Source organism: Aplysia californica, unplaced genomic scaffold (genome assembly GCF_000002075.1).
Source record: "Aplysia californica isolate F4 #8 unplaced genomic scaffold, AplCal3.0 scaffold00011, whole genome shotgun sequence".
Taxonomy (NCBI): domain Eukaryota; kingdom Metazoa; phylum Mollusca; class Gastropoda; order Aplysiida; family Aplysiidae; genus Aplysia; species Aplysia californica.
In genome coordinates this window covers 2622815-2636587 of record NW_004797281.1, presented here as the reverse complement: position 1 = coordinate 2636587, position 13773 = coordinate 2622815, and the positions used below count along the sequence as shown (strand labels likewise).

The 13773-nt window shown below is 39.0% G+C and overlaps 1 protein-coding gene across 1 annotated transcript in view; it reads left to right on the top strand.

The window, feature by feature from the left end:
* Positions 1-13773, top strand: part of LOC101861091 (acetylserotonin O-methyltransferase) — a gene marked incomplete in the record, with an annotated part of 60181 nt that overhangs the window by 44643 nt on the left and 1765 nt on the right. Inside the window, 7 exon segments of the mRNA XM_013083690.2 lie at positions 142-310; positions 2144-2284; positions 3345-3423; positions 4267-4340; positions 6189-6293; positions 12295-12438; positions 13650-13772. Coding sequence (XP_012939144.1) covers positions 142-310; positions 2144-2284; positions 3345-3423; positions 4267-4340; positions 6189-6293; positions 12295-12438; positions 13650-13772 — 835 coding nt within the window.

Genomic DNA, 13773 nt, shown 5'->3' with positions numbered 1-13773 from the left:
CAGACAGACAGACAGACAGACAGACAGACAGACAGACAGACAGACAGACAGACAGACAGACAGACAGACAGACAGACAGACAGACGGACAACAAGACAGACAGACCAAGACGCTACAACCTATCGATGCATATTCTGACAGATTCTCCAAGTGGCTTTGGAAGTTGGCATATTCGATGACCTGGAGTCATTCCATAAGCCTGTGACGTCAAAAGACCTGGCTAGTGAATTGAACTATGACCCACTGGTACTGAAGCGACTTCTAGATACTTTGGCAGCGATGAAAATTCTTTCGAAGGAAACTATTTCAGGTAGGATTTGCTGAAATCGTCATTGTTTTAATGTCTTTTTTTCTGCTGCTTTATCCTTCCTCTTGTACCATCTGGGGCGTCGTGGAGAGAAAGAGCTTCGGTCTCTGGGAAGCTGGATGGTCTGGCTGGGTGGATGGGATGTTGTGGGTCTTCAGTTGCACTGTCTACTAACAAAAAATTAGTAGTAGTAGTAGTATAGGGTTTTACGGCGCTCGCAACTGCGTAAGGTCATATGAGCGCGTGAAACACAAGTTGTTTACTTTCGCAAAAGTTCACTGCACGATTGGTTAACTATTTGGCTTTTAAAATACTAAAATATTAAAATTCAGTGTGAATATATTTTCAATTTAAAACAACTCTTAAAAGTAACAATAAAAATTTTAATAGTACGATTTCATTTTACAATTTGCCATAAAGGCCAATGGCCTTCATAAAACCCAAAATTCTCCTGGGAACAACGACGGAAACAAAAACTTTGGAATAATTGTATTTGATTTAAAACTCTCTTCGAAACCATTTAGATAACGTAGAAGGTGGGCCTCAACTCTGCCTGACAAAGTTAACCCGGACCCGAGAGGGATACAACGTTCCGACAGAAAGACAGAGGCACTCGATAAGTCGAACTCGGGTCTTCTATTTGCGACTGCAAAGCGCCTAACTACTACATCACAGACGCCGGTGTGATGTCTCAAGAATCCACAATAGTCTGTTTACTTCGTCAAGTGACGTCAAGTGAACAAGTACCTGTAAAGACGAAATAGATGTTTCGAAATCTGAATTTAATGCTTTTTCAGGAGTCTGGAATATTATTTTTCTATTGGTTTGCTTGTTGTTTCTTTGTCTGTTCGTTTACCTGTTGGTTTGTTTGTTTGTTTGTTTGTTTGTGTGTTTGTTTGTTTGCCTGTTTGCTTCTTTGTATGTTTGTTTGTCTGACTATCAGATTTGTCAGGATGTGGTCTTTTTGAGTTAGCTCAATAGAGAACAAATTCAAAACTGTTATGACACACACATGATTGGTTGATAAATTTTATACTGCTGTCTGCTCCGTCTACTTCCTCCCGGTGTAAGATTCTTCCGATCTGCTCCAAGAGTAGGGTTTCAGGTGGGTGGTTGGCGGGTGCTCTTGTGTGGTTTGCTTCTTCTTTCCTATAAAAAATCTATCGTCCTTATCTCCCCTCCTTCTTTTTTATGTTTGTTACTATTGTCAATACACAATAACTTACAATAATGTGCAGACTTTACTTTTGCACAGACCTACATAGTATTTCTAAGAGGCAAAGAAGGAGGTGTTCAACAAGAATTAAGTGTACCGACAGGTTACATTATTAAGCCACTGAATTTATATCCTGATCCGCATCAGTCAAAACGTTTTTTTTTTATTGCAGAATAAAGCTGAATAAATGCATAGTTTGGACTGATTTTGTACTCAATAATAATAATAATAATAATAATAATAATAATAATAATAATAATAATAATAATAATAATAATAATAATAATGAAGATCATTTCTATAGCGCCCACTCCCGTGTAAACACAGCCCTAGACGCTTTATATAAATGCATGTACTAACAATATTTACGCACGCAACACACACACACACACACACACACACACACACACACACACACACACACACACACACACACGCACACACACACTAACACTCATACACACTAACACACTAACACACACACATACACACTAACACACTAACACACACACATACACACACAAACACACACACATACACACACACACACACACACACACACTCACGCACACATTACACGATCACATGTGCCCACATGTCTTTATTTTCTCTTGTCACAGGTCAGCAAGTGTATTCCAACAACAGGACAGGGTCAGTGTTTTTATGTAAGAAAAGTCAAAAGTGTCTCTCCAGCCAAGTGATGATGTTGGAGGTAACCCGTGAGAACCATGCCCGTCGATTTCCCGAGGCTTTGAAAAGAGGTAGTCGTTTTTATATTTTACCAAATAAATACATTTATGCTTTCTCTCAGCCCAGCGTCTATCTATCTATCTATCTATCTATCTATCTATCTATCTATCTATCTATCTATCTATCTATCTATCTATCTATCTATCTATCTATCTATCTATCTATCTATCTATCTATCTATCTATCTATCTATCTATCTATCTATCTATCTATCTATCTGTTTCATTCTCTTTCTTCATTCTCTCTCTTCCTTTCTCTCATTCTCTGTCCATTTCTTCCTTCCTTTCTCTCTCACTACCCCACCCCCCCCCCCTCCCTCTTTTTCTATATTAATTAATTTTTCTTTATATCCATCTCCCTGCATCGTTACGCCTGTCTCCATCTTTAGTATTTCTCCCGGTCTCTGTACGTCCCTTTCTCTCTCTCTTTATCCGCCTCTCTCCATACCTGTCTTTGTTTCTATCTATATATCTTTCTCTTTCTGTTCCTCTCTTTTTCTCTGTCTCTCTCTCCTCTCCCCCCTCTCTCCCTCCCTCCCCTCTCTCTCCCTCTCTCTCTCCTCTCCCCCCCCTCTCTGTCTGTCTGTCTGTCTGTCTGTCTGTCTGTCTGTCTGTTTGTCTCGCTCCGTCTCTCTCTCTCTCTCTCTGTCTCTGAAGACAATAGTTGCAATTTAGTGCCTTACAGAAAAATCTCAAAGCCAGCAACGATAGACTGATACCGTAAAAAGAATAACGAATGAATAAGAACTTTGATTTGTTTTTCTACCTTAACACTTCAGTCTCTAACCAAACACTAAAGAAACGTGTATTGGAGTGCAACAATCTTGTCGTGCTAATGAAGTCAAAGCTGTGGGCTAATCCAGCATAAATTATTATTTTTTTATTTTTTTATTATTTTTATTTTTTTTTTGGGGGGGGGGGGCGTAAATTCATATCATTGCTCTTTTTATGATCTCGTTTTCTTTCAATTAAAACTTTTCTTAACCAGTGGTATACTTATGTTCATATGTTTCCATCACATGTATTATTGTCCATTATTGAAACATCTCATCTCCTTTTTCTGCGTCCGTAGGATCAAAGGATTTTCTCACAAATTTCCTGAAGTGTGGACAGTTCGAAGAGCTCCAAAATGGGGGCAATGCTAAACTGAGGTATCATCTTCAATTAATTAATGGACTGTACCTTTGCCTTTTTGTATTAGCATTTTATATTGTCGGAAAGAATGTTGCTGTCAAAAAGTGCGCACATGATGAATTTGTATGGTGTTAGTATGAATGCGTTTTTAATCTCCTATGTGCGCCTTGGGCCCATGCTGTGGGGAAAGGCGGGATACAAATGCTCTTCTTATTATTATTAATAAACAATTATATTGTTGTAGGCCTATTGGCACTGAAAGCATCGTGCCTGTTTGAATATTTAGTTTGTGTCGGGGGGGGGGGGGGGGTTACGCGTGTTTATGTGTGAGTATGTGTGTTTCTCTGTGTATTTGTGTCGGTGTGTGTTAATGTGTGCGTGTATGTGTGTGTGTATGTGCGCGTGCGTACGTGCGTATGTGTGTATGTATGCGCGTGCGTGCGTGCGTGCGTGTGTGTGTGTGTGTGTGTGTGTGTGTGTGTGTGTTCTGTAGCTTTTATTATAATATGATCATCATCATCATCATCATCATCATCATCATCATCATCATCATCATCATCATCATTATCATCATAGTAATAATAATAATGAAATAATAATAATAATGATGATGATATAAATTATTTTTTTAAAATAATAATAATAATGATAATAATAATTTTAAATAATAATAATAATAAAAATAATAATAATGATAATATAATAATAATAATAAATATTATTATTATTATATTATTATTATTATTATTATTATTATTATTATTATTATTATTATTATTATTATTATTATTATTATTATTATTATTATTATTATGATAATAATGATAATAACAATAGTGTCTGCTCCTTTGACCGTCCAGAAAAGTGGCCAATGGGAAAGGTGTGCGGTCACACAACGACAACACAAACGTGGATCCAGCCTGGGACCACTCAGGTGAGAGGGGTTCTCGGGTACAATCAGTTACAAGCAGTTGTATTTATTTATTCATTCATTCATTCATTCACTCATTCATTCATTCATTCATTCATTCATTTATTTATTCAATTATTTATTTATTTATTTATTTATTTATTTATTTATTTATTTATTCTTTTATTCATTTATTCATCTATTTATTATTTTATTTATTTATTTATTTATGTATTTATTTATTTATTCATTTATTCATTAATTCATTGATTTATCCATTCATTCATTTATTAGCTATCTACATATCTATCAATATATCTATCTATCTATTTCTATCTATCTATCTATCTATCTATCTATCTATCTATCTATCTATCTATCTATCTATTTGGGAGTGAAGGAATTAGCGCAATTCATATCCTATGAAATCAAACTCAGTGTATTATATATTATTACTGCCCGGAAAATGATACGAAATGGCATCAGTTAGCAAGAGCTCTCGTGCGGCTTTAACACTCTAACTTCGGTTCCAAAACTAGGTTTAAATATTCTGATCAATTCAGTTTACCAATCTTCGTCCAAATACCCAATATTTCAGTGTTTTTCTCGAAGATTAGTTTTACAGTCCAAGTCAATGGGTTCATTTTTTATGTCCCAAAATATCCCATGATACTAGGCCGAGTATACAAAGAGGGCTTTACACTATAAAAGCGAGCGTGAGCAAGCAAGTGCTATTAAATTGTTATATTCCTCATAGTTTCGTCCGTTCTCTATATATTTGAGGAGACTGTGAGGAATATAATCAGCCCTTGTTTGCTCACGCTAACGGTTTGTAGTGTGAAGTCTTAGGGGCAAGGGAAACGACAAAAATGCTTTTACCATCTTGCTATCACAAGAAAAATAGAAGGCAAACGAGGAAGGGGTAACTTATTTGAAAAACCTGAACGCTTGGGTGGCAGGTAAGCATCATAATGATATGAGGTCTTTTGGGAGCATCCGAGTGAGAAATGAACGGAGAACCATAATCGTTTATGACAGTTTCCCATCTGGCACTTTATGATGATGAAAGCGTACTCTGTGTTCCCCCACGTTTATATAAGGTCATTGGTGTATGTTTTGGGGGATAGAGAAAGGGACGCTAAATTTCCCCATTTCCGTTAACAACTTTGGCTTTATCATTTAGCTATATTTTATCTTTGTGGACAAGGGATAGTCTTCGGTATAATTGTTGGCACGTCCGATAGAAACTATTTCAAACGTTCATAATTTTTATAAAGTAACACTTTATATTATCATATCATTCTGGCAACTTTGTAAGTGGCCCATTCTTTCTAATTTTATACGATAAAAAGTTAAAAATTATTATATTATATTTCATTCGATGACTGAGTCTGAAGTAACCTATTTAATTATTTTTGAAAACTTGTTTAGCAATCTTTTGATATGTACCAGCGTCTGTGGTGTGCTCTTGGACTCTCCACCGTTGCATACAGACGGTACAAGATTGCTTCGCAAGTGGACATTTCAAAAATTGTAATTGAATATCTTTATAGCGCAAATCCATGCTGTGTAGCATGATGCTTTATGTGCTATACAAATAGTATCACCACAGCTGACCCTAAATAACTCAGAAACATTCTCGACTTCCCGGGAAGCGTACAATACAAAAAGTCGATTAACCGCTCAAACACTAACATACTGACATGATCTAAAGGCGGGTACCCATTCCCACCTCCCATTTAAAGATTTATTCTCAATTACACAAAGTTAAATCGATGCCGGGGTTGGAACCTATGACTTTTCGGTTACGAGCCCGAGAGTCTAACCATCAGACCACCCACGCCACAAGTTAATTAACTGATTCTTCCACAGTTCTGGGCTTCCATCGGGGTCTGGAATGTTACAAGATCCCCGCTGCTGACCTGATTCCAGTCGCCTTTGACTTAAGCAGTCACGCACATGCCGTGGACCTTGGGGGTAGGTGGAGAGAACGAGAAAGGGCGAACTGGAGAGAGAGAGAGAGAGAGAGAGAGAGAGAGAGGGGGGGAGAGAGAGAGACGGAGAGAGAGAGAGGGAGAGAGAGAGAGATGGGGGAGGAGAAAGAGAGAGGAATGGGGAAGAGAGAGAGGAATGGGGAAGAGAGAGAGAAAGAGAGGGTGTGTGAGAGAGAGAGGGGGGGGGAGAAAACGAGCGACGAGAGAGAAATACTAAAAAGAAAGAAGGCAAATTAAAATAGGAAAGCACAAAGGCTCATATATTTGATAGGAATTTTCTTTCCACTCGGGAATCGAACTCAGGTCTCCTGCGGGCAAAGGCGAAACAGCTAACCGCTACAGAACATTATATCTTTGCGGGAGACAAAAGGCAAAGGGTGGAGCGGTGCACAGATAGAGATAGATCAATAGTTAGAGGAAAGGAGGAGGAGAGAGAGAGAGAGAGAGAGAGAGAGAGAGAGAGAGAGAGAGAGAGAGAGAGAGAGAGAGAGAGGGAGAGAGGGGGAGTTGGGAAGATGGTAGTCTCAAACGTTTGGGGCTGGGAGAGCCAGAAACAGCATATTTATTAAGTAATAGGACAAGTCTAGTAGCATAAGTATGTAACAGTCAACACTAAAGGCACATACAATAAAGAATTAAAAACATGTAATTTCCATAATATGTAAATCTTTATACCCCTAGCATAGTTCGTGTGCTCCGATGGTATAACTGTAAGGCTTTGATGTCGCGCCCAGAAAACTTGAGTTCTGTTCCCAAGGGGCAAGAATTTTATCGAGTTACTTAGTTGTTGTTTTTTAACTGGAATATTTGTCTCACTCTTGTGACCCGCTTCCGGCGTGCCTTGATAGTCGAAACAGACTTTGTGCTGTTGAAGCTAAAGAGGTGAGAAGAGTAAGTGTGATTCCCTGTAAGGACTTCTCTGTTGACATCCATCCCTTGTCTCTCATGTGGCCTTATGCAGTTGCGAGCGCCGTAAAACCTCTACTTAAACAAACAAAGAAACTGGGTTATTATTGTGTCCCTGTCATCTAGATTTGGCCCTGACAGGTAGGGTCGGAAACCTGCGTCCTACATGATCTAGATTGTATTGTTGAGGGAGTAAAAACAAGTATTTACTTTTACTTACTTTTACTTTTTCATCCTCTGTTGCCGTTAAGCGTCGAGGGGAGATGCAGTTTTCTATGGTAGGCCAGCTCCGCAGCTCTTTCAGTTGTGATGCTATGTTTTCTTAGGGTTTCCTTGACACCCTCGATCCACCTTTTGCGTGGCCTTCCTCTTCCTTTATAGACTGAGTGCTTGGTGTTGTAGGCTCTCAAGGCTGGCTGGTCAGGTGACATGCGTAACAGGTGGCCAAACCATTTTATCCTCTGTCTTTCTATGTAACACAGGCAGGACTCAGTGCCGATAGCTGCTCTTACTTCTTCATTTCTCTGCCTGTCTCGTCTTGTGATGTTAAGGGTTTTGCGGAGACATTTTATTTCGCTTGCGGTGATTTTGCTTTCATGGGTTTTGTTTAAGGTCCAGGTCTGGCACGGATAACATAATGTTGGTATGAATATAGAGGTGATAAGCTGTCTCTTTGTGTCCATGGAGATGTAAAAACAAGTACATTCCAAAAAAGGCGAATAGAGGCACATTATATTATTAGGAATTAAAACATGAATTGTCCATATTAATAAGTGAAAGTATACGACATCCGACACTTCCAACTGAACTTACGTCTTCCCCATTACAAAAGTGACCTTTCTGCCAACGACCGGGAGACCTTTATGACGGCCTGCTGTGCCTGAGTGCTTTGCAGCAAATTCTACTAAAATATGAATACAGAAAAGATCACTCTATTCTTCTCAGAGGAGTGATTTTGGATTATTGGATGACTACATTGCATGTGCCCCGACACTTTCGGCGGACAAATACCAGACGATCCGTAACGCGACGCAACAACTAGCATTGTACGGCGGTAAATAATACATACGTATGTCTGTGTGCAGGCTCTGTCGATGGGTATGAACACGGATGGTGGATCAACATTGTCGTACGCAGACCTCCTATCTCTGTATGTATTATGTATGGAAATTGGAGCTCTGGACTTTGGGAGCTTTGCCCGTTCAGCTGGAAAGCTGTGGTCTAACATAACCGCGCTTACTCGCCTCGATCTGCAGCGCTCAATAATAATTTAGAAGAAGTCTCTGTGTGCTTGTTCTTGAACAACGACATAGATGTTCTCTATAACCTAAACCTTGCTAACCCAGTTGAAGCATGCAAGCTGCGAACAACCTCGAGTGAAAATAAATCTTTTGAAAGCTTTAAATGTGGGAAATATTTCTCTGCCAGAATTGGTCTCATTAGCCATAAGAGAAGCCTCATATTCTTAACCTGTGTTTCTTCCCATTTCGCAATGAAATATTCTGGTCTGTAGATGCATCGGTCATCGTCAGACACTGATGGACGAAACTATTATTATTATTATTATTATTATTATTATTATTATTATTATTATTATTATTATTATTATTATTATTATTATTATTATTCGGTGGCAGAGGGGTTAGTGCGCTTGTCTCCGAAGCGGAAAATCCGGGTTCGAGCCTCGGTTTGGACACCGATTTTTCCACCCCCTCCTGCCCACCCAGCAGTAATGGGTACTTGACTTCAAGTTGGGGAAGTGAAGGCGGCGTGGAAAGGAACTGGCCACCCTGCCACAATATGCCGAAGGCCCAGGAAGTTGTCTCACAAACAAGGCAATCCCCAATGTCCGGATCGGATGCGGGAACAACTTTACTTTACTGTAGTAGTAGTAGTAGTAGTAGTAGTAGTAGTAGTAGTAGTAGTAGTAGTAGTAGTAGTAGTAGTATCATCACCATCATCATCATTATTATTATTATTATTATTATTATTATTATTATTATTATTATTATTATTATTATTATTATTATTATTACTGTTATTACTATTATTATTACAATTATTAATTTATTATGCTTAATATTATTATTCTAAGCCAGATGGAGGTGTAAAGAGTAGCAAAGGAAGTGACGCTGTTTATTTTATAGGTCCAAAAGGGAGTACTCTTTAGAAGCTATACCGATGACGGCTTATTGACAACGTGGATAAGCTTATAACTTTAATGATTACATTTTAGATATATCAATACCAGCATTTACTACTGCGTTAACACTAGCCTAAGCTTTGTGTGTGTGTGTGTGTGTGTGTGTGTGTGTGTGTGTGTGTGTGTGTGTGTGTGTGTGCCGTTGTTGTTTGGTTTGTTTTGTGTGTTGTTGTTGGGGGGGGGGTGGGGGGGTTGGGGGGGGCGTCTCACAGACCCCAACAGTACTTTATTTTTAGGTTACAGGGTAAGGTTTAGAGTTAGAGTTTGGATTAAGGTTAAGTGCAGGTTTAGCGTTAGCGTTAGCGTTAGCGTTAGCGTTAGCGTTTGCGTTAGCGTTAGCGTTAGCGTTAGCGTTAGCGTTAGGATCAAGATTCGGAAAAGCATTAGGATTAGGATTAAGGTTAGGATTAGGGTTTCAATACTTTCAAATTTTTAAGCATTACTTGGTTTCCAAGCTTTTAGGCTAAGAATACCCACTTGGAGTTAGCTCCATTAGTACATAAGATCAGATATCCATTCTAGCAGTTTATATTTTTGTCGGATCCGCCGTAGGAGTCAAAGATCAAAGAACTAAGATCAAAACGATAGCTCCTTTGTAGTCCAGCCGCTTCAACAGTGTCAGGGATCTGATTATTGCGTCGCGAGGTAATAGAGAAAAGCTACAGAAACCCAGAGCATGCTTGCTTTAGTTTTAGTTTTAGCTTTAATAATAAATAAATAGCATTTGTATAGCGCATAACCCCGCTCGACAGCAAGCTCTATGCGCTTTACACTATATTATTACCCCAGCAGACCATAGAACACTCAGAAACATTCTCAGCTTCCCGCGAAGCATACAGTGCAAGCAGCTGATTAAGCGCTCAAACACTAACAAACTGACAAGATCTTTCACCGTTTATAGCTGGGTACCCATTCCCACCTGGGTGAAGTGAGGAAAACTCGTGTAAAGTGCCTTTCCCAAGGACACACGTCGGGTCTCTGACAGGATTCGAACCCACGACCTTACGGTTACGAGTCCGAGAGTCTAACCACTAGGCCACTTTAGTTATAGAGTTTCACTGCACTTGTGACACAAAAAGGTTATATAAGAGCAAAAGAATACAGGTGGGTTTTTAAAAATTTTATTTTGTATGTGTTTTACGGCGCTCGCAACTGCATAAGGTCGTATAAGTGCGCAGGACTCACTAAACATTTTCAGTTGGTAGGAAATTTTGAATTTTGCCCGGGTGACGGCCGAGATTTATTCTTATCGATTTTAGACCATCAAGGGATCTTTTACGAGTGCAACTCGCTCACGGGACCTCCGACATTTTTCGCCCTTGTCCGAGAAGTCTAGTTGTAGATCTTACCTACCATTATAGAACAGATAATGAAGATAGCTGTTTGACAGGAAACAATGAGTAAACCACACCTGGGTTCTCGCGACCACCCAGTAAATATCTGTCGTCATTATAATTAGATCTATCTCCTCCTTCTTTTGCTATGTTATTCTCTAGTACCATGTCTAATCGTCTGCACTTTTATTATGTAACTGCTCGTTTGTTATCTCCAGACGTCGGGTCTGACTAGTCCCACCCCCACCCAAAAAACCGCTTAATGCCCGTATATATCTTCCTTTCTGTCCAGCGAGGGAAAATATTACGCATTACTTATTACATATCGGCAAAAGATGCCATACATCCAATTCTGAAATATTCCCTTGCCAACATGTGCACTCAGATGCACATTTTTGACATTGACTTTTGGCGTGCTGCATATGCCCATTTATGTCCCTCTCTGCTTCCTTCTTCCGTATTTCAGCCTCTACACGCAATGTTCCACTTTCCAAATAACCTATCAGTTGTATTATCATTATTATTGTTATTATTATTATTATTATTATTATTATTATTATTATTATTATTATTATTATTATTATTATTATCATTATCATTATTAGTATTATCATTATTATTGTTGTTGTTTTTGTTGTTGTTATGGTTAGCTGCTGCAGGGAGATAATCATTAGACTCATCGCTTTGCACACAAAGACAGACACGCATTTTGACTCCCTCATAGGGAAGACATTTCGTTATATATCTTCTTCGTTCTGCTGGAATGTATCCAAAAAAGTCTGAACTCTGATAGGCACCATTGATCGAAACAGCTTTCTTCCGAAGTGGTCTAAATTATGCCGACTGGAACATAAACATAGTTGCAGCCACTTTTCAGATTGAATCGTGTCAGCTAAACGGGGCAAATCAAAGTTTTTGCCTAACCACCTTTCTAAGAAGTTTCGAGCTCGTAAACTTTTACTAAAACAGGTAAAACAATTGACAAGACTGTGGACTCTGACGACATAATTCCTGGTCACCACGGGGAGCACAATTTGACTCTATTTGGAACCAAATGAAGGCAATGGGGGAAATGTTGCTCATGCTCTCGACGTAAGCGAGACTGATGTTTTCATTTTGATTAATGTGCTTCCATGGTGCACACGAACGTAGCGTTGTTTAACCCTATACGTACGCCCTGGGGTCATTTTGTACCCCCGGAGTTGTATTTTTCACATTTTAGAATATTTCTAGTATGAAGATCTCTTTAAAACTTTGAGTATTTCTCAAAAAATCATTTAACAGACTGCTATGCAAAGCGTACGGATCGGATTAACGAGTGAATTTTTTTTTTTTAAGTGGTGGCAGAGAGTTTTCCACGTCGTATGGATACGATAATAAAACACGACGTACGGATAGGGTTAAATAACACAGCAAAGAGCAGTGGCCATGACAGTGTCAGGTCTAAGATATCATTATAATTCATGTCTATGACGTAACTGAGAACTGTGAACTCAATCACTAAATGTGTGTAGATTGTTTTTATATTTGGATTTCCCCAGGTGGGTCCGGCTACGTGGCCTATTTGTTGGCCAATCACTATCCCAACCTTAAGAGTGTCACCATATTTGACCAGCCTTGTGTGACAGAGGAGCTCAAGGAGCGGATTCATCACTGGAGATCCACATCTCTCAAGGTGGCCTCGGGCAAGTTCTTTAATCCTCCTTTGTTGCCTGTCGTGGTGTCGATAGTCTAGTAGTTAGGCTACCTGACTCGTAATCGTGAAGTTGTATGTTCGGGGGGTTGAGCCTCTGAGTCGACGTTGTGTCCATGGGAAAGGCGCTTTACTCGACTTTTCCTCATTTCACCCAGGTGAGAATGGGTACCCGACCAAAGACAGCGAAAGATCTTATCAGTGTGTTAGTGTTTTAGCGCCATTAAATGGCAGCTTGCACTGTTTGTTTTCCAGGAAGTTGAGATTGTTTGAGAATGCAATCAAGTCTGCTTGGGTAATAATATAAATCGTAAAGCGCATAGAACTTACTGTTGGGTCTTAATTTGCGTTATACAAATGCTATCTATTATAAATGTAATGTAATACACTTGTAGAAGTCTTACTCCACCATCGACACAATATAGATCATTTAGGAGGCGGCCCGCTTCGACCTTCCTGTCAGGGCCAACCGAAGCTGATAGAGTTACGACATCCCAGCAGAAAGAAGAAGAAACTCGATAAACATTCTCCCCGCACAAGAATTGAACTCACGTCTCCTGGGTGCGATAGCGAAGCACCCAACCACGATACAACACAGTACGCCTGTTTCATAAGAAGTTTAAAAAATCGAGGATCTCACTTTCGTGATCTCTAACTTTTAGGGGAAGTGGGCTTTGAAATATATTATTATGTTATCAATTTCTTTTTTGCTTAAAGGATATTTCTCAAAACAAACGAGCTAGGCAAGTTTACTTTTTATTAACATACTACAGAGTTTTTTAAGGGCTCAAGGCTTGATAAAATGCATTTATGTAAGGAAAAATGCTTTTAAAATATTTTCATATACTCTTTAATAAATCTCCCCGCAGCTCTTTATAAATCCCTTATTCGGTTTCTTTTACATTCATAACAAAGACAAACCAGAATTATAGATAATGTGCTCGCTTAAATGCTGCAATTTCTGTTTATCAAAAAAATTTGTTGACAAAACTTTTGATTTAGATAAATACAAAATGTTTGACCCGTTCAAGGTGATTTAATGCTAAGAAAAACGAAAACAGCTGACAGAAAGACCGAGGGATAAAAATGAAGCACAACATACGAGTAGTACTCTCAAACCACCCGTTGTTAACAATTAAAATGTATTTAATCCAGTTCGTCAATAGTTTACTAAGTTGGGTTGTTGTTTTTTCTTGTGAGCAGGTGATTTTTTCAAAGATCCCTTGCCTCCAGCAGATCTGTATGTCATGGGTCAAATTATCCATGACTGGGGCGATGACAAAGTAAATATTTTGTTGACGAACGTCTTCTCGTCATTGCCGCCGGG